At 30.8% G+C, this 21,323-nt stretch overlaps 3 protein-coding genes across 3 annotated transcripts; all 3 read right to left on the reverse strand.

Moving 5' to 3' along the window:
* Positions 1 to 6,062: 6,062 nt before the first annotated feature.
* LOC114194097 (WRKY DNA-binding transcription factor 70-like) lies at positions 6,063 to 7,992 on the reverse strand. The gene is made up of 3 exons (XM_028084153.2): positions 7,473 to 7,992; positions 6,872 to 6,973; positions 6,063 to 6,736 (listed from the first exon to the last, which is right to left on the reverse strand). Exons 1-3 carry the CDS (start codon positions 7,844 to 7,846, stop codon positions 6,235 to 6,237), a joined length of 978 nt encoding a protein of 325 aa, XP_027939954.1. The 5' UTR covers positions 7,847 to 7,992; the 3' UTR covers positions 6,063 to 6,234.
* A 4,294-nt stretch (positions 7,993 to 12,286) lies between these two features.
* LOC146884405 (uncharacterized) lies at positions 12,287 to 21,175 on the reverse strand. Its single transcript, XM_085665323.1, has 13 exons — positions 20,278 to 21,175; positions 19,904 to 19,965; positions 15,675 to 15,948; positions 15,382 to 15,588; positions 15,047 to 15,289; positions 14,653 to 14,965; positions 14,263 to 14,564; positions 13,934 to 14,157; positions 13,695 to 13,856; positions 13,516 to 13,620; positions 13,365 to 13,440; positions 13,186 to 13,281; positions 12,287 to 13,103 (listed from the first exon to the last, which is right to left on the reverse strand). Exons 3-13 carry the CDS (start codon positions 15,942 to 15,944, stop codon positions 13,005 to 13,007), a joined length of 2,097 nt encoding a protein of 698 aa, XP_085521449.1. The 5' UTR covers positions 15,945 to 15,948; positions 19,904 to 19,965; positions 20,278 to 21,175; the 3' UTR covers positions 12,287 to 13,004.
* Positions 16,064 to 19,472, reverse strand: LOC146884406 (uncharacterized). The gene has a single exon (XM_085665209.1). It carries the CDS (start codon positions 19,313 to 19,315, stop codon positions 16,073 to 16,075), a length of 3,243 nt encoding a protein of 1,080 aa, XP_085521335.1. The 5' UTR covers positions 19,316 to 19,472; the 3' UTR covers positions 16,064 to 16,072.
* Positions 21,176 to 21,323: the final 148 nt, after the last annotated feature.

Genomic DNA, 21,323 nt, shown 5'->3' on the forward strand with positions numbered 1-21,323 from the left:
AATAAAAAGAAATAATTATTCCTTTTTTCTTAAATAAAATTATAATTTATTGAAAACATGTCTTAACTCATTTAATATAACTTTTAATGCCAATAAATGTTAATTGACACTCATAGTAATTTATTTAAATTTTATTTTCAAACATAAAGTTAGAAATATATTAAAATAAAAAAATTAATTTTTTTTCTTAAATATAATTTTATAATTAATTTAATTAAAAAATGCTTACCTTCTGGCCGATCTGAATTATATAATACATTATACTAAATAAAAAATAGTTGAATTGAATAGAGAAATAGCATGGTTGTAAAAAAAGAAAAGAATACAAAGAATAGGTCACATTGTTTCAAAAGATTAGAAATCAATCTCTCACTCACTGACTCACACAAGACTTCCAGAAATTTCAGCCAAAAACACTTCCAAAAGTTTGACTCAAAAACTCAAAAAACGATAGGCAAGCACAGAGAACTAAAACTAAAAAACATAAAACACAAAAATCGAAAAGTGATATTCAGATATTCATACAAATTCCTTAACTGTAAAAAATTAACAAATATCAAAATAACGTAATCAATTATTACAATTAACATAAAATAACATTTTAATGGTTTAGTGTAGTCAAATAGATATGATAAAATACAAAACATGATATAATAAACATATTAGATAGTAAACTAAATAATGATAGGATATAATATGATTGAATGACTTTTGTAATTACATATAATTGTCTAAAAAGTTATAATTTAATTTATAACTTTTAAAAATTAAGAAAATTATAAAAGTTATAGTTTTAACTAAATTATAATTTATTTATTTATCAATAATTATTTAATTTTAATAAAAAATATAATTTAAATTTATGTGTCAATAAAATTATCAATATAAATTCATATAGTATAATATGTTATTATATATATAAAGAGAAGTTTTTAGTGATTAAATTAGACGAGCGACAATATTTCAAACATCAGAGAGTTATTGAAGATTTACAGGCATGAATGAATCTATATAAAAGAATTAATATAAGATTAATTTGAATCCAAAATGAGGTATTTTTATCCTTTATTTTGATGTTAAATAATGAGACTTTTAATTTACACTTTATTTCTTAACAATTCATACATAATTTCACTTGCAAAGGTGCCAAAAGAGTAGAGAGTGACTGAATGCATGGAAACATTAAGTCAAAATTTCTCCTCTACATGGCTGAAAATGTCAAAACACGTTATTTAAGTTACTATCATAACAATAATACATGAAAAAAATTCCATGAATAATAGTGTGAACACTTTCTCATTCCCTCATTCTGCAATCTGTTAGCAGATCCATGTGTTATAGCTTATTCAATATAAAAACACACAAAAATGTTAGATGTTAATTTAATAAAAAAAATGTTTGCATGTTAATTCAATATTAAAAGATTCAACAAAATGACCTAGTGTTTAAAAGATGTGATTCAACAATTTTGGTTCTTATCTATATCCAATGTTTTGTTTTCTATTTCTCCATCACATCACCTATTACCTTTCCTACAAGAAACTGGAGTTGGGTACATCGATCATGCCAACTCCATTGGTCACACTCAAGAAAACGTTTCACTTTCATGAAAAAAAAAACAAGTTTTTCACTCGTCAATCTTTTTTTGTTTTGTGGAAGATATGAATAGCAGGAAAGTAGAGTTTGGATTTAGGTAGAGATGGAAATAGAGGAAACAAATAGAAGGGAATAAATATCAGAAGAAAAAGATAAAAAAAAATAGTCTAAAGAGAGAAGTTATGTGGCAATAAGGAATTTGGATTCTGAGTATTGTTGTGCTATTACTTTAACGTGTCTTTATAATATATCAATTATCATTAATTTTGACGTTTTAACATTTTAAAATATATTTAAAATATTAATATAGTGTATTTTTAATATTTAGTTGATATAACAGAAGAAAAAAGTTAAAAAATCTGGACTCGACAAAAAGTTTCATAATATTATCAATAGCTTTTTAAAATTATTTAAAAAGTAAATATAATTAGTATAGCACTTTTAGATGACCTTAAAATAATAAAATAAAAACTAATTTTTGATATTATTATTTTAGTTGTACTTGCTTTGCTGACATAGATGTTATTAGCAAGGTGATTAATGAGTATAATATCATTGGTAAGAAATATTAATTATTATTCCTTTTGTTTCCTAAAATTTAAAGTTGATGTTTTTAGTCTCTTAAATTTAACATTGTATCCACTCTCCGAAATTTAAAAGTGTTTCTCTCCTTTTATATTCCAATTTGGAAATAATTTTATTTTGGTTTTTGATGATTGTCTTTTTAACCTTTACTTTTAGTCACAACTATCTTCCTTAGTTTTAAAGGTATATGCAAATGTTTGTAAATAAATAGTTGTGTAGAAGACCATTTAAAGAACTATGATATTTTTTTAATTTTTGTAAATGAAAAGTTTAATTTCATGTGAAAAGTCATTTTGTGTTCCAACGAAATGATGATGTTTTGTAGAGTGAGGTGGCCGCTAAAGGTACATCTTGCAGAATGAAACTTCTATTTCAAAGGGAAAACAAAGTTTGATTTCTTCTATAATATCATATTAAAGTAATAAAAAAAATCATAAAGGTTTATTGTTATTAGTGAAAACTAACATGACAAGTGTGTCGATCGCACATAACAAGTAATAAGTATTTTATCATTTTTTCCTAAGAAATTTATACAACGCATGGCTATTTTTACAATTCACGACTCAATTAGACACAAAGTTCACAAAAACATTAAGAAATTCTTTTTGTATTTTATCAAAAGTTGATGTGCAATAAGAAATTAACATAATATATTTACAATTTATCAAGATTAGACTTCAATCACTTCATTTTCATGCATTCTAAATTATCTCAATTCCACATACACATGTTAAAATCAACTCACAAGAATACTCAAATTCTATTCATATAACCTTTGAGCCTATAATCATTCATCAAGTTCCAATCTCTTGAATCATCAACAAGTGAAATCATGCATTAGTTTTAAGAGTCTAAGATTACTAATGAACCAAGTTCTATTCCTAAATGTTAGAAAGTAATTAAACAAATAATACTATTAATAATAAAATTATTATAATAATAATTATTAGAACAATAATAATACTAACATGTATGTGAATCAAGGATATTAATCAAAGACCCAATAATTCTTATAACAACAATAAATAATAGATAGAAGATAAATGAGGTAAGGAGTAGAAATAGTCTGGATTGAGGCACGCATAACGCTATCCTTAGAGAGAAAACGTCCCTACTGCACAGGGTAAAACAAAATCATATGCGCTTCTCTCCCAATATACAACAACCCGTCAGATCGATCAAGTGCAGCTAAGGATCTTCGAACCTTATGAACACCACTGTTTTAAGAGATATAGAGAAGAAAAGAAGAACACTTTTGAGAAAACTCTAGTGTTTGTTGTCTTTTTTGTTGTATTTTCCCTCATGCACTTGGTGGTATTTAGAGGTAGACAAGGAGATACAAGAGTAAATAGGAATAAAAAATATAGTCGTTAATCATAAATAACATTAACCCATAAAATTAGAAGGTCCATAAAAATATGAGTAACAATAGAATTTTTATTTTTATTATTTATTTTTAAATTATATTAAAATATTTCCAACAGTCCCCCACATAATATAAAAAAATGAAATAAAACAAAATATATTATCTTTTAAAACAAAATATTGTAATTCAGTGTAAGGAACCTTCCAGATTTGAGCCTTACACCTAGTGCTTATAAACTTCCACCCGAGAAAATGTGGAGTCTTGATTGTCTTGAGCTATATCTCCTGTGATCGGGTTTTAGTTAATAACACATACAATATTGATGTTCATTATATAGGTTCTAATCAGTGGGTGCATGTTACAACCTTCCGCATGTATCTTGTTTCATGAATGTCACTTAGAGACTTGTCCATGTCTCACAATGGCGGTCCCACCATCACACTCACTAGGTAAACTCTCAAAGGGTGGTTTGTGACTCACACCCCTACAATAATTGATTATCATTTGGTTTATTAAGAGGTATTTTATAAAAACATATGTAAGCATAATAATGCATATATCTCAATCTAATTATTGCCACAATTTATAATACACTTCACCATAGGAATGAGATATAAAATTTAATCAAATTATTTTGTGTACTTTAATCAACAACAACTTCGTTGTTGCCCATTGAACTTCATTCCATGAGATCGCCATTCATATGGAGATGTGTGTCCATTGTTGTAACTAATTTATGGACTATAGTCTCATTCCCCTCGACAACTTAAATTCTTGTTGTTGATGCATCAACTTTTTGATAAGCAAATCTGCAATTTCTTTCCGACCTGACAAAGTCAAGGGAGATAATACCATGAGTAATTGAGTTTCTAATATATTTGTTTCTCATTCTCATATGTCAATTTCATTGCCATTTTTACTTGGAACTTTAAGTATAACAATTTGATGCATTGAAAATATAAAAATATATTAAATCATAAATTAATATAATAGAAAAAACATTAGCTTTAGACATCACAAAAAAATTATTCAGTAAACCAGAATTTTATTTATTCATAATTTCATTTATTGTTACCAATAAAAATAGAAACAATTATAAACATAAATTTTTAGACTTAGTTGAAGCTGATTTAATTATAACCATATCAAACACATTAGTTCATAAAAAGTGTTTTGAGTTCTCTGTTCTATATCATTTTTAATTGTAAAAATAAATACAAATGAGTAATCAAAATAGAAATAACAAGAATTTTCTCTCTAAGAATGTTAGAATATAATTAAACAAATAATACTATTAATAAATAAAATATAAAAAAAATAATTAATATTATTATTTTTTTATTTTACTCTCTTTTTTTTGGTTAATTGATGTTTCGCTGGTATACGAAGGATTTTTAACATCATTTATTTCCATTTTTCTACACTGATTCCAGAGAGAGATATAACATATTAGAAATTTCCATTTTATTTAGAATTTATTAAATAGTGTTGTACAATTTATTAGATAAATCTTATAATTTATAAACATGTTTATTGAAAAAATCAAATAAATATATTATATTTACTTTTATTATCCCTCATACAATAACTATGAGTCCATCTGTTTGTGCTCAGAAGGTATATTTTAAGGTACAATTTAATTTTAAGAAAAAGAACAATTATATTTTTTTACAAAAACGTATTATCTAAAATTATATTTTATGATTTTTTTAGTTTATAATCAATAAAACATTTTGATACTTTAACGATATTATGAGTAAAAAAATAAATAAAAAAAAGTCTTATTATTGAAGACAAAAAAAAAAACGTGGAAAGAAAGAAGGAAGGAAGAAAAAAATAAAACAAAGACCAAAGACCAAAAGAAGACGGAGACTATAGGCTCTACATTAATTTCTCTTTCCACCCAACTTCACACTTCTTAAAACGGAAAATTTTACATACTTATGAAACACTTAATAAAAAAAAAAAAATTTCTATTTTGTAGATGATTCTTTGTAAATTATTTTATATTTTAAATTGAATGAATAATTTAAGAACTAAAAAATAATTTAAGAATAGTAAATGGTTTTAATGATAAAACTCGATTATTTTATTTATAATTGAACTATAAATATATTTGACATTAACTAAAGTTTCATTTCGTAATAAAAACTTTTAAAATTTTTTTTTTTGCTTTCTCTCTTTTCTGGTATGTTTGACTATCAGAGTGGATTCAGGACGAAGAGGTGTACAATCTTTTCTCATAAAAATATTAAACAAAATATATTTATTTTTTATTATTCTTTTTGGTCTTTTAAGAAATATACTGTGTGTGAAGTGTTTTGGTTTTGCATGTGACATTTAAGAATTCAAGATGAATTTTGTTAGGGATGGTTGTGCAGAGCAACCTGTGTGATGTATAGTCTGTGTGAAGCAATTTAGTTAAGAGCTTAGTGTCACCTTGTTTTCACTTAATATCTGATTTGTAATAATTCAGCCAGCCTTAATACGTGAAATTAAAATATTACAAATAATGTTCAGTAGAACGTATAGAAGATGGAGTATTATTGGAGGAACAAATTGATCAACTATATTATTATATGTATTCTTCTCCAATGACAATTATTATGATGCTATTAAGAAAAATGTTTACATATACAACAATCTCCATCCCAACAACAAAGCACTGGAAACCAAGAACAATATTACTAAAAGAACAGATCTTCATCGAAGTGAAAGTGAGAGTCCAAAAGAACAGATGCCACCCCACCAAAATCCATGTCCAGATTTTGAATGTCTGCACATGAATACGCATTTTCTGCACTGTTATCAGATGCCTTCGTTAAGGGCATTATGGTAGAGTTGAATGGTTCAGATTCCTTCCAATATTCTAACCACATGCTAGACTCTAATAACCTGTGATCATGAAGATCACTTGATGTGTGAGTTTCTCTGGGAAACTCTGGTTTCATAGCTAAGTTTGGTGAGCTAATGAGATGATCCATTTCATTGGAGCCACGATCAGAATGCAGAAGAGACGATTCCCCAGTGGAAGAATCTACGGTTTTGTGTGTAACCTTAGGAATATCATTGCATGTGTGAAGATCGATGTACGTAATTCGATACATACGTGGGTTTTCTTGTTCCAGCTGCACCTGTTTGGTCGCGTTACAACCTTGATCATGTTTGTAACTGCACCTGAAGTAACTCCTATATACAGAATTATACAAAATTATTTGTTTATATTCAACTTGAAAGACACCAAAGAAAGGTATATAAAGATGATCGTGTTTTGGAATAAAATATAAAAATAAGATCATAAAGAAAAAACGATATACAATATACCTAGGATATTTATAATTCTGGATTCCCTTTTGTCCATACTTCCTCCATGCATACTTATCATCAGTGGTGCAAGACAGTGTAGTCTTTGTCGGTGCACCCTTGCTACACAACAACAACAACAAACCAGAACACAACATGTGTTAATATAAAGAATATAAAACATGTTTTAGATATATGTATAAAGAAAAGAGAACATAACATAGAATCTGTAAAATGCATGTTTGAAAAATAGCAAGGAGTTATATATATTAACCCTCTTGGATCTGACCCTCAACTAACAGAAATCATCATGTAAAATATATATATATATATATATATATATATATATATATATATATATATATAACAAAATCATCAAATCCAACATATATATGTATAAGTTATAACCTAGGAAAATCCAACTTCTATTCTTAAAACTTTAATGAACGTTAAACATGACACACTCTCTATGTGTTTCGTACACTTCCCAAATCCTCAAACCTTAACCAAATTTGTGAGACCAAAGAAGGGTTTGTTGTTTGAACTACAAAACATATGTGTCGGTGTGATTAAGAAAAGCAGCGTATGGTGATCGAGAAAGAGAAAATGTGAAGAAGTTAACCGTCTAATGTAGCGACCTCTCCCACCCTTTTGGGATCTCTTCTCACTGCAATGTCCAGACGTTGGATCATTGCCGGAACCGGTCTCCGGCGAGATATATCCGGTGGGATTCAGAAGATTCCGATGAGGCACCCCATCTGCTGAACTGGGTTCTGAAGAAGAAGAAGAGTAAATAATAGAAAGAGATTGTGTGAAAGATGAGAGGACACTGGCCACGAGTTGGTGATAAGAGAGCAAAGGTTCACTCTCAGAGGGTTTCTGAAGCAGAATCTTCAGCTCAATAGCAGCTTTTTCACCCTTAATAATTTCTTCCATTATCTCTCTCTTCTTCTTTTCTGAGACACTCTGGGATTCAGAATAAAACATGTTATTCATTTTCAGTATCTATCTCTTGGTTTTTCTTTGAATTTCTCTGTTGCTTTAATTGTTTCTTTTGGTCTAGATTTGGAAGAGGCTATGGAGGAAGGAGAAGAAAAGGAAATAGTTGTGAGAAACAAAATGAATCAACTTTCTGAAACTGAGAATAGTGTTCTTAACCTTTTATACATACAAAGAAGTTTTAAATTATATTTGACTTTCAACGAGATACTTAAATTTCAATTAAGCCTTACCAATAATATAAATATACTATTTTTAAAATAATTTTATTAGAAAAAAATTCACTCTTCCATTTAGATAATTTTTTTTGGAATGAAAAGTAATGTGTTTGAGAATATATTTTAAAAGATATTATAAGATATGAATTTAAAAAGAGTGAATGAACGGTGAGGATTTAATTGCAGTCTCCAATTATTTATTTCTTATCGATTATCTGTTTCTATTACATATCCATCATCGATTTGGAACCCTTGGAGACGACAATTATTTTGTCTTTTAATTGGATGGCGTCTTTGAACATTTATAAGAATTAATTTTTAACTTTCATTTTAAAATATAAATGTTTATTTTATAAAATAATAAATAATATAATTTGATTTTTTATACGTTTATATTTTTATTAAATTTTTTTATTTTTATTTAAAATTATTTAATAATAAATACAGACTAAATGAAAAGTTGTATCAAAATTATTGAATTGATTATCCGTAGTGATTATTCTCAGAAAATTGATTTTTGTGTAAATAAAAAATAAACAAATGTTTACAATAACTCACACGTACTGAATTAACATAATTCTATGAAAAGCATTATCTAATTCAAATACAGTCCTGATAATATTATTAGCAAGATTTTTTAAAATTTGATTTTGTTGTTGTCTTTAAAAAAAATTATGGCGGTTCATAATTAATCTTCGTATAGTGTAATTTTGTTAACTTTCATTTTAAAGATAGAAAGTTTAAGCACGTGTTATGTAAAATTAATTGGGATTATAAGCATAACTTCATTAACAGTTCTCAGTTCGGAACCTGATACCAGATAATCTTATCTGAAATAAACAACTTTATATTCTATGGATAAAAGCGACATCTCTATAGTTTATTATTTAAGTCATATAAGAAATTAGCAGGTAAATACTAAGGTCGATTATGTTTTTAAATAATATTATACTTTAATTATTTTAATTTATAAAACACGATATTTGATGATCTGAGTTAATCTAATCAATATAATCGCTAAATTTTAGTGTAAAAATGTAATTCGTTCTTGTTTAAATATTTGATATAACTTGATTTTTAACTTTAAAAATAAATGAATAATAATTAAATTATGTTATATTTTTTTATCATGTACACAATTTGACATATTCTAATTTAAATATTAGTCTTAAAAATAATTTAACTCATAAAAAAAGATTTAACAAGATGAAATTAAAAAATTATATCCATTATTTTTAAAATAATATTTTAAAATTTTAAATAATAATTTTACATTAACTAAAATTATATTTAACCTTAATTAATATTGTATATTTGTATTTTTATAAATCAGTTTAGTGTCCTCGTTCTTTTACGCGTTTCCCATTTCGATGGTGTTATCATTGTGATTAAAACAATCATTTTACCTCCATAATATTATTTACATAAAAAATATAGAGTTGCATTTTATGTTAGTAAAAATTAACTAAACAAAACTCCCATTAATAATACACAAACTAAATTCAATATAACTTGTCTTTTTTTATTAGTGTAATATAGTATATTTATAATTATTAATTAATAAAATAACTTTTGGTAATAGTTTGGTAACTTTTTTTATATGTATACATTTTACTATTAATTTTATTTTATTATTATAAATTACTTTTTATAAATTTAGTAAAATTTTTTTTTATTTTAATAATAATTTTAATAAAAATAAAAATACTTAAAAATGGATATAGACATACGTCTAAACTTATGTGTTTTTATTTGTATATAAAAATAAAAATACTTAAACAGATAAATATATTCAAAACTTTTTGAGATTTCATTATTATAAATAAATTAGATTTAAATATTGTATTTCACGTAATATATTTTTATTATTTTTCGTATGAGAAGATATATTATAATTTGATGCATGATCAAGATGAAACGAGGTATTGAAGATATTACAGATGTTGACTGGACTGCAATCTTCAGTAAGCAATGACGTTTGACAGTGAGATAGGATGACGTCACTGCGGTGTCCTTTTTTTCTCTAAACAAAACCCAATAATTGTACAAACCAATAGATGGTAGTGAGAAATTAATAATATTTAGCTTTTATTGCATTGGATAAGGATGAGTATTTAAGAAACAATGTTTTTACCTTTTTAATTGTTATTTTATATCCAATTTTTTTCATTATCTTATGTTAGTCCTTAAAATCACTGCCAAAATTAAAAAAGAGTAATTGTTAAAAATTTTGCATTAGACGTTAGAGTGTATATTTTTCTTATTAAATCCAATAAAATTTATCTTATATGTTTAAGATTTTTTGAATATGAGAGACGATTATACAAATACATATAAATGAAATTTCTGTAGGTTAGATAAGGAAGAATAAACTACTTGTACTTCTCTGGCAATGAATTAATTGCCATATGTAAATTATTTATTTATTTTCTTAAAAAAATAAACAAACATCTAAAAAAAGAGTAAGTATTCTTGTGCTAAGTAAACAAACTCATCGTAAATTTTACGCAGACAGTTATTATTTTAAGTTAATTAATACAGAAAGATTTGATTTTCTAGTTTAGATGAAAAGTGATATAATATAGATTTTATTTTCATTGCGTAAACTTGTTTATAAAATCTGTTTGAAAGTAAATAAAGTTAATTCATAAAATTTACAATTGAAGTAAATGGCATTACCATGGTCACTTATATTTTTGAAAAAAAAAAGTTTAAACAGGATAAATTAATAAAAATTAATGTCTTAAGTATTAACAAAGGTAACTTGAATACTTACAAAAGTATATTAATCATTTATTTTAGTTGCTTTCACAACATTCTGAAAATTTCACGTAGAATATTTAAATCATTGGCATAAGCTACAAAATTAACTCACCTAAAGAATAATTATGGATATTGTTACAATTATATACAAAGTCATTAATCGCCATCAAGATAAAAAATCAATTTTTTTAGCAGAGAATAACATAAACATAACATCACACTCAATATTATAATTGTTACTAACCTAATAAATTTTCATAAATAAAAATGAATATATATATATATATATATATATTTGATTATTATTTCAAATTAAACAAAGTGCTAAAGAAAAAAAAAACAGCTGGAACTACGAGTGGCACAGAAAGACCCAAGGCCAGGTCTATCTTCATGGCTCTTTCCAACCAACTTCACAATTGTTCTTAAATATATCTTTTCGAATTTTAAAAATATTTTTTATATATAATTTTCATTTGTGTTTTACATCGAATAATAATGTTGACTTGTACTCCGTCGCGAAAATTAAAGAACATGCTTTATAATTTTCAATACTAGAAAAATATAACTAGTCAAACTCATGGACTTTAATTCATACACAACTAATAAAAATTCTTCATAAAACGTGTATTAGTTTAGAAAGTAATAAATCTAAAATTAAGAAATAGTCATATACAATAATAATAATAATAATTCCATGACAGTTAATTTTTTTTTTTAAACAACAGTCATTTTTGTGACGTAAAGACAGGGTTAAGTTAGTAACAGTTAAAGATATGGTTATGTCTAGTTTTCTATACGCGTGTTTGTTCCTTCATGTGACAAAAGATTGTCCCTTATAATTTTCTGTGTCATGTTCTTATTTTTGTCGCTGCTTGTAACCTTAATTTCATTGAACTAAAGAGACAAGGTCAATGGTGGTGTAATGAAAAGGATCTGAAAGTTGAAATTCCAAAAACTGACCAAGTCTATCTTCTACTCTTAATATTCATGTTCTCACAGAATTCTATGGCTCACACTCATTCCATCTCAATAATTGAAAGCAAGAAACAAAAGTGAAATGCTAAACACCACTAACTGCGTGCCCTAAAACAAACGGCATTGAATCAATTTCAAATAGAAAGAATTTCCCAAAGGGTCTTTCTTAAGAATTCAACGATGTTTCAGGCTGAATTTTACAACCCTATTTCTACTTATATTATGCAGTGCTAAATATTTTTTTTACCCGAAAATTATACCAGAAGAAAAATAAATGGTACTATAAAAAAAAAAATTGTTGACACAGAAACATCAAAGTAAATAACCTTTATTATTGTAAAAAAGTGAGATTTTAGGAAACCAACACTAGGGTTTGAATACTTTTTTTTTAGAAATAGAAAGCTATAAAAAAAAATAACTAACAATTTCTTCACAAACCTAAATTACCATATATATAATTTTTTTTTGAAACGAAGGATGGGATTGATTTACATAAAATTTTGATTTAGAAATAAATTTATTTGATTCTTCTTCTTTTGTTTTAAAGTATTTATATGAAGAAACTTATTAATACAGTTGGTCAAAGTGAAACCAAAATGAAGAGATGCCTGCATTGTTGTCTGAGTTCTTCCCTAGGGCACATTTGGCAGCGGTTGTTTTTAATATTCTGCACCGGTTCGGGAACCGAAGCATATTGGGGCGAGGCCAAAAGGTCATAGCTTTTGGCCTCGGTTAAGAACCGAAGCCATAGAGGGAGCTTCTGCCTCGGTTTTCACTGCACCCGAGGCCATATGGGCCTTTTTTCTTTTTTTTTTAAAATTTGAGAACCCTTTTGGCCTCGGTTTTTGCTGCAACCGAGGCCATAGGGGCTGTTTTTGGCCTCGGTTTTTGTTCCACCCGAGGCCATATGTGTTTTTTTTTTTTTTTTAATTCGATACTCTTTTGGCCTCGGTTTTGGCTTCACCCGAGGCCAAAAGCACCCTTTTTGCTTCGGTTCTGGTATGAACCGAGGCCTAATACTCTGTTTTTTTTTTCAATGCAGTTTCTGTTTTGGTGTTATTCCCACATTTAAACCTGCAAATTTTGTTCAGCACCCAGCACAGACCAGAATAGACCAGAACAAAATAGTTTAAAACACATCCACAATTCAAATTCATTTAAAAGACAATTACAAATCATTTACAATCAAGATACATGTTCTAATCAATAGTATTGTACATTTCAATTATATATTTGGCACATGCTATCCTACCAAACTTGATGGACTTTGCGGGAATTGCTGCAGGACTCTTGAATGTCTACAAAATAATAGATTAAGTTAAGTTAGTATATAAAAAGGAAATATTGCAAAGTATTCATTTTAATTCAAATATATATTACCGTTTCCCAATTTGTTGTAATACGAGCACGCACAGTGGTTGTCATCCATTGCATTATATAGTAACCACACTCATATGAGCCGGTTTGTCTATTACACTACATTATATTAACAACGTTACAATTAATTAATGAAGAAAATCAAGCAAACAATCATGAAGATATGGATAGAAATATCAAACCTGGAGAGAACACCATACAAGACCTTTTGCCTTAGCCGTTGATCTCCCTAACAACATGTTATGTGCAGCAATTGAACTATGATATAGGGAATAAGTTAGGATATTTTTATATAACATGTCATATTCATAAGATTGATATTGAGGTTCTTACCAATCTATCACTTGTCTAAGATGGTTGGGGGGAGGGCGATGCAAAGAGCAAAACCACACAACAAGGTTCTCCCTTAGGGAAACCACAAGTAACTGCCAATGACGCCTGATAAGAAAATAAATTCATTGTTATGAATTAAAATGACTTATTATATTCATAAGTTAACAAAAATTACTTACCCAGCAAGATAAGGGACAAAATAAATTTCTTTTCCACGTTGAAAGCATTTGGTCACATATGCTTGAATGTCATCAAACTTGTTGCCTTCATGGGTGAGTTGGGGGTCTATAAACCCATATACATCATTCAGCCCCATAGTTTCAGTGACACCAGACAGATACCTAAACCAAAAATTGATTTGATATAAGTAAATACATAAATATATCAAATAACTATATATAATGACTAAAAGACTTACATCATCCATAATTGAATAATGGTAATATTGAGTTCTTCTTGTCCTCGTGCAAGCTCCAAGACATCTTGGGAATGCAAGTAAAGTGGGATGTCAAGATCTCTCCCAAAAATGTTAGCATCCCAAGGAACCTGCATCGGCTTATCTGCTATGATTTCTGCAAGTTGGAGCAATGCACCAAGAGGATCATCCAAAGAGAGAAGAATCTTCTTTGATTGAGGTTTTTCCTATATTGATGCAATTTCAGTTAAAATGGAATATAATTTAAGTTTGAATATAATAAACATGTAAACTTAAAAATGTAGTATATTTGTGGGTTTAAGAGTCTGTACCGGGGGGTCAGTATCAACCAAATCTCTAGGCCAGGCAAGGAAACACTGGAATGCCTGTGCCACAGTATACACCTCATCTGTTGGCACAGGAACTAAAGCATGCGGCATGAGAACCTCCTCTACCGTGACCTTCACCTCATCCTCTGATAACTCCATGCCATGAAGAACTGTGGCTGCCTCAAATACTTTTCCACGAGCCACTAGTGTCTTCTCTGTACCATCCCAAATATATAGCTGACATGGATGAGTGTCATCCATGTCATCCCCGGGTGGAGCTGAACAACTCCCCTTTCCGCTTCTACCTGTTAGAGCCAACGATTTATTAATGTTATTCAATTACTTTATTAAATATCATTTATTCAATTCATAACTTATAGAAAACAAATTTACCCGTGGGAGGCACAAATGGGTCTAGTTCTGGCGGATGATCCACTGGCGAACGAATGCCATAATGCTCAAATTGGCGCATTAGTTCTTCTCTCACTTGCGCCGTGATCATTTCCTTTAGTCTTTGTTCATAATCAGCACCATGACTGCATGAAGACTGACGAGAGGAGGAACCAAAAAATTGGCGTATGCCGACTCCTGATCCAACACCACGCACACGTCCAGGGTGCTCAGGTCGTCCAATTACAGCAGCAAGTATGTCATGACGACCTTCTGGAATGAATCCTCCTTGGGAGGTCTGCTCAACCAACGAATCCTACAAGGTAACAAAAACATTTATAAATCAAAATACAATATAAAACATGAACGAGCAATTTAGATAAAAATTGTATCTTACAATTTTCTCAGAGATTTCTCGTGCAGAGTCAGAAGTGTAGTTGCCTGATGAGCGTAAACGGGCTAACTTCCACTTCTGATGACGTGATGGTGGTGAAGGAGGCTCAGTATCTTCACCCTCAGAAGGTGGGGGCCTAGATTTTTTCTTTTCTGTCATTATCTTCTCTTCAAGTTTTCTATACCCACCACGAGATAATATGTGCGGGTTTGTATTTTGAGCACTTATGCTTTGAGCCTTTTTCCTCTTGACATGTAACATATAAAACCCATTTTATGAATTAGTTAAAATTTTGCATAATTATCAATTGTGCTATTCATGATTTCAAATAAACATACCTGCCATCCCTCAGATGTCCGAAGCTCAAGAAACTGACGCCATGTGTCTTCATCAATCCAAGTGTAATTCAACAATGGATTTTCATTCTTTTTGTGTCCAAAGACATACCTTGACGTCAACTTGGTCTTAAAACCACGAAATTTCTCAGCCACCGATGACAAACATTTTTGTCTTAAAGTCGGCACATTTGGAATATCAAATGTTAGCTGCAATATAGAAAATGTCATCAACAATATTTATCATATTATCAACAAAGTCAAAGTATAACTTTAATAACATTAATATTAGTTACCAATAAATCTTGCCATATCATTTCCCGATCAACTTCAGTGACATGATCAAAAGATGGCGTAAGGATTGATATTCTCTCTCGTGCCAACATTCCTAAATAGCTTTTGAAGACGTCCCCAGAACGACCACTAGGTTCACCAGTGTCGACGTTAATATCAACATGTGTTTTCTGACCTTTAGCTCTTCTAATTAAGACCTCTCTCAACCTAGTGGCTCCTCTAGTGGGTCTCTTAGTAGGTGCTTCATCCTCTGATGAAGTATGTTCAGCCATGTATCTGTGAAATGAAAACATAAAAAAACATTAATAAGCAACTGACAAATTAATATATAAAACATTATTTAACAAAACACCTAAATGTTAACAAGAATATGAAATTCATACATAAAGTTATTGATTGGTCATATGTATATTCCTTCATTGTGATCTTCTCGAATTGCATGTACATCATCAACTAGATGGATTTCATCAATATTTGTCGTTCTTCTAAATGGATGGGTGACAGCAATATTAAGATCACTCATATTCTCTTCATTAGGATCAATTTGTTTTTTTCCATGAAGAGCGACAAACCAATGTTCAGACGCAGGATCTTTAACATAGAAAACCTGAGATGCTTGTTGTGCCATGATAAATGGCTCGTCTCGATAACCCACCTTTCGAAAATCCACTAGAGTCATTCCTGATTCATCTATTTTGACACCACTCTTATTGTCAATCCACTTACATTTGAACAGTGGAATAGTAAACATGGTATAATCAACCTCCCATATCTCTTGTATTACACCATAGTATGTCATTGATCCTACTACGGGATTTTGATCTTTAGATGTAGAAAATTGTAGCGACTCGGCTTCAAGACTGACTCCACTATTTTGTACTGTGCTTTTATCATCAAGACACTTTGTATAGAATGTGCAATTATTGATTTCATAACCTGTACAACAGATGACATCAAATTTCAACCCATTTGCTAACCACATCAAAGTCTCAGAGCATTGCGCATCTTTCAAAACCTCAGATTTAAACCAAGGCATGAATGTTCTATTATGTTCCATCAAATGCCATTTCTCTGATTGTCTTGGATTGTTCTCTTTCACAATGACTTTGTGTGCAGATAAGTAAGGCATTACCTCATTTGTGTTGTTCAAAATGTATATGTGTGCTTGCATCAACTCTTCGCGATTTTTGGTAACCACACTCACACCTCGTATGCTGTTACTTATAGAACACCTGTTCAACCATGATCTGTGAGGAACTCCTATCGGTTTTGCTTTTGCCATGTAATCTGAACAGAACTCGACACTTTCTTCAGCAATATATCTTTCGATCATTGAAGCTTCTGGACGATATTGATTTTTCACATACCCTTTCAAAATCTTCATGTAACGTTCAATGGGATACATCCATCTTAAGTATACTAGTCCACAAAACTTGATTTCTCTCACCACATGAACAAGTAAATGTACCATGATGTCAAAAAATGATGGAGGGAAAAACATCTCTAGCTGACACAAGATGATAACAATTTCGGCTTGAAGTTCATCTAACTTTAAAGGATCAATGACTTTGCTACAAATTGAAGAGAAGAATGCACACAAACGCGTTATAGTTTGTCTAACATTTTTGGGTAAAATTCCACGAATAGCTACAGGTAACAATTGTTGCATTAAGATGTGGCAATCGTGAGACTTGAGGCCAACAAGCTTCAAGTCTTGCATGGACACTAAACTCTGAATATTTGAAGAGTATCCTTGAGGTACCTTGACACTCTTTAAACATAAGCAAAAACTTATCTTCTCTTGTCTGGACATAGTGTAACATGCAGGGGGCAAATAAGTGTGCCTACCAACCTCCCTTGGTGCCAAGTCTTCTCGGATCTTCATTTCAACCAAATCCAAACGAGCATTTACTCCATCTTTTGTCTTTCCCTGAATGTTGAGTAGTGTACCAATCAAGCTATCACACACATTCTTCTCTACATGCATGACATCTATGCAATGCCTAACTTCTAACTTCGACCAATATGGAAGGTCAAAGAATATTGATTTTTTCTTCCAAGGGCTCGATGCAGATGACTTCTTGGACGTTTTACCAAATACATGGTGTACTTTATTAACTTTTTCATGAATTTCAATGCCAGTTAATGGAGTTGGTGCTTTGTCATTCTCTTGATGTCCATTGAATGCTTTCTTTAACCTTCGATAAGGATGATTAGCTTGTAAAAACCTTCGATGGCGCAGATACACGGTCTTCCTTCCATTTTTCAATTGATGAGATGCAGTGTTTTCTTCACATATAGGACATGCTTTATGACCCTTGACACTGTACCCTGACAAATTACCATAAGCTGGAAAGTCATTAATGGTGCAAAATAACATTGCATGCATCATGAAAGTTTCAGAAGCAACAGCATCAAATACTTCAACACCATCAACCCACAACACCTTCAAGTCTTCAACTAGAGGATTGAGATATACATCTATGTCATTTCCAGGCTGCTTTGGACCAGATATCATCATAGACAACATCATGTATTTTCTCTTCATGCAGAGTCCAGGAGATAAGTTGTAAATGAATAATATAACAGGCCAACAACTGTGATTTGTACTTAAATTACCAAATGGATTCATTCCATCGGTAGCTAAGCCAAAACGAATATTTCTACATTCTTCACCGAACTTGGGAAATTCCTGATCAATATTTTTCCATTGCATTGAATCAGCTGGATGACGAAGGAGTCCGTCACATCTTCTCTCAGTTGCATGCCATCTAAGGTTTTTAGCGTCTTTAGGATTTGCAAACAAACGCTTAAGTCTAGGCACGATTGGAAGGTACCAGACTACTTTCAAAGCAGATCCTTCCTTCTCTATTTGACCATTATCTTCACTGTTTCTTTTCTGCTTGTACCGTGATGACCCACACTTTGGACATTTTTTCAAATCTTCAAATTCTTTTCTGTATAATATGCAATCATTAGGACATGCGTGTATCCTTTTATACTCCATACCCATCGGACAAAGAATTTTCTTGGCATCATAGTTTCGAGTGGGTAGAGTATTTCCTTTGGGAAGAATTTCATTCAAGAGCACGAGCAATTCTGTGAAGCTTTTATCTGTCCAACCATTGGTCGCTTTCAAATTCATAAGTCTTAAAACCGCTGATAATCGCGTGAACTTAGTTGAACCAACATACAGCGGAGTTTCCGCATCAACAGACATCGTCTCATACACATGCGCTTGTGCAAAAGCTTCTGCGCCAACATCCCGTATCATGTCCTCTATATTGTCTTCTTCTACTCGCTCTTCACATCGCTCTTCACATCGCTCTTCCCGTCGCTCTTCTCGTCGCTCTTTCATGGAGGAATTGGCAAGATATTCAGATCGAGAAACAGTTGGAATGTGTATTAATTCGCCGTGCCATGTCCATATTGTATAACTTTTAAGGAAACCATCACAAATAAGATGTTCCCTAACTTGAGTTGCATTCAATTTTCTTCCATTCAAACAGTTGACACACGGACATCTGAACTTCACCTCATCATCACTTCTCCCCTCATAACGTTGCGCAAATTTTATAAATTCTTCTACTCCATTCTCATACTCAGCGCTAATACGTGGTAAACTAATCCAATCTCGATCCATACTGAAATTGCGTGAACAATTTCAGTAATCTTTGAATCAATGCTCACGTCGTAATCAAGGTGTGACCCTATCCCATTTAAGAAGATTCACTTTCCTTATTTTATTGGTACATATTACTTTTAAAATACATATCTTAAATTTCACGAAATTTTGCCAGCATTTCGCATTGGCCTTCAGGATACACGAAATGAAAGTGATTATAAACCACAATCAAATATGCACCCGAAGATCAATACAAAACACAATTGACAAATATTCATGAATTTTAAGATATGTATTTTAAATATATATGCACTAATAAATTACTAGAAAGTGATTAATCTTCTTAAACTGTCCAATCGGACAATTCAAGATTCAATACATTTAAATTATTAGTATTGTATCCCCTTATATCTAATTTTAAAAAAATGTAATTTTTTCAAAATGAAAACTCGGGGACAATACATAATTTACGTATTGAATCTCAAACGGGAAACTAAGGCTAACTCACATATAAGAAAAACAAACAACATGTTTTAACAAATAATTAATAAAATATATAAAGCAAACAACAGATTGGCATCGTAGGAAAATATTAGAATTAGGAACCTGGGAGCGCGTAAAAAGAGCAGATGACACTGGAAGATGATGCAATTCAACGCGTTCGAAAGCTACAAGAGATAACAAAAAACACAAGAGAAAGTCATAAGTAACAAATAAAAGCAAAAACAACAATTTCCTTAACATCATATATTACCTATTTAATTATAGTGTTTTTACGATTCTCTTAAATTAAATTCAGACTTAATGCTCTACGTCTGAACACACAGTGCTCTTAAATTGAGACTCAATCCTTTCACAAAATTAATCAAAACACTCCAAACAATTTCTATCTCAATCCAAATTAACACTCACAATAACTAAAATTTAAAATTAACATACACAAAAACAGAAAATCAAACAAAAACGCGTTCGAAATTTACCTTAAAGAAAACCGCAGCGCGACAATTGCGGCAAAACAACGAAAGTGTTCGCGTGGTGGTAGAGGGACGCCGGAACACTTGCAAAGAGACAGAGAGAGGGACGAGACAGCGGCACGACGAGACTGCGGTGGCTGGTGGAGGCTCGCGTGGAGGTTCGCGTGGTGGTGGCTGGAGGCGCGACGAGACTGCGGTGGCTGGTGGAGGCTCGCGTGGTGGTGGCTGGAGGCGCGACGAGACTGCGGTGGCTGGTGGAGGCTCGCGTGGAGGCTCGCGTGGTGGTGGCAGGAGGCTCGCGTGGTGGCAGGAGGCTCGCGTGGTGGTCGCCGGAATTTGCAGAGGAGAGAAATGGCAGCTGCGCGCGCGAGGAAGAAGGGGTTCTGTTTTTGAGCCCTAATTAAACGATATGGCCTCGGTTCCACGCAGAACCGAGGCATATAACCACTCTTTGGCCTCGGTTTCCTAACACCCGAGGCCTATCACCCCTCTTTGGCACCGGCTTCTCCCAACCGAAGCCTATAGTTCAACCTTTTGGCTTCGGGTCTTCTTAACCGAGGCCTATCAGCCCTCTTTGGCACCGGTTTCTTAAGAACCGAGGCCTAAAGATGCATTTGGCACCGGTTTTTGACTGAACCGAGGCCTATAAGTTCCCTTTAATTTCAAAATTGCCACCGCCTCCTTATAGGCTTCGGTTCCGCCATAACCGAGGCCTATAAGGCGAGGTAAAATCCCAAATCTGCACTAGTGTATAAAAAAAAAAATTGTTGACACATAAACATCAAAGTAAATAACCTTTATTATTGTAAAAAAGTGAGATTTTAGGAAACCAACACTAGGGTTTGAATACTTTTTTTTTAGAAATAGAAAGCTATAAAAAAAAATAACTAACAATTTCTTCACAAACCTAAATTACCATATATATAATTTTTTTTTGAAACGAAGGATGGGATTGATTTACATAAAATTTTGATTTAGAAATAAATTTATTTGATTCTTCTTCTTTTGTTTTAAAGTATTTATATGAAGAAACTTATTAATACAGTTGGTCA

This window comes from Vigna unguiculata, chromosome 8 (genome assembly GCF_037176805.1).
Source record: "Vigna unguiculata cultivar grain cowpea cultivar isolate G323 ecotype 2 chromosome 8, ASM3717680v1, whole genome shotgun sequence".
Classification (NCBI taxonomy): Eukaryota; Viridiplantae; Streptophyta; class Magnoliopsida; order Fabales; family Fabaceae; genus Vigna; species Vigna unguiculata.

What these genes read in the sequence shown, in the direction of transcription:
- LOC114194097 (XM_028084153.2), bottom strand. Translation starts at nt 7,846, where the DNA reads ATGAATAACATGTTTTATTCTGAATCCCAGAGTGTCTCAGAAAAGAAG. An exon ending in AGAGGTCGCTACATTAGACG is followed by an intron (nt 6,974 to 7,472) that starts GTTAACTTCTTC and finishes GTTGTTGTGTAG; the next exon opens with CAAGGGTGCACCGACAAAGA. An exon ending in CAGAATTATAAATATCCTAG is followed by an intron (nt 6,737 to 6,871) that starts GTATATTGTATA and finishes TTCTGTATATAG; the next exon opens with GAGTTACTTCAGGTGCAGTT.
- LOC146884405 (XM_085665323.1), bottom strand. Translation starts at nt 15,944, where the DNA reads ATGGCTGAACATACTTCATCAGAGGATGAAGCACCTACTAAGAGACCC. An exon ending in GAGAAATCTCTGAGAAAATT is followed by an intron (nt 14,966 to 15,046) that starts GTAAGATACAAT and finishes GTTACCTTGTAG; the next exon opens with GATTCGTTGGTTGAGCAGAC. An exon ending in CCCATTTGTGCCTCCCACGG is followed by an intron (nt 14,565 to 14,652) that starts GTAAATTTGTTT and finishes TGGCTCTAACAG; the next exon opens with GTAGAAGCGGAAAGGGGAGT.
- LOC146884406 (XM_085665209.1), bottom strand. Translation starts at nt 19,315, where the DNA reads ATGGATCGAGATTGGATTAGTTTACCACGTATTAGCGCTGAGTATGAG.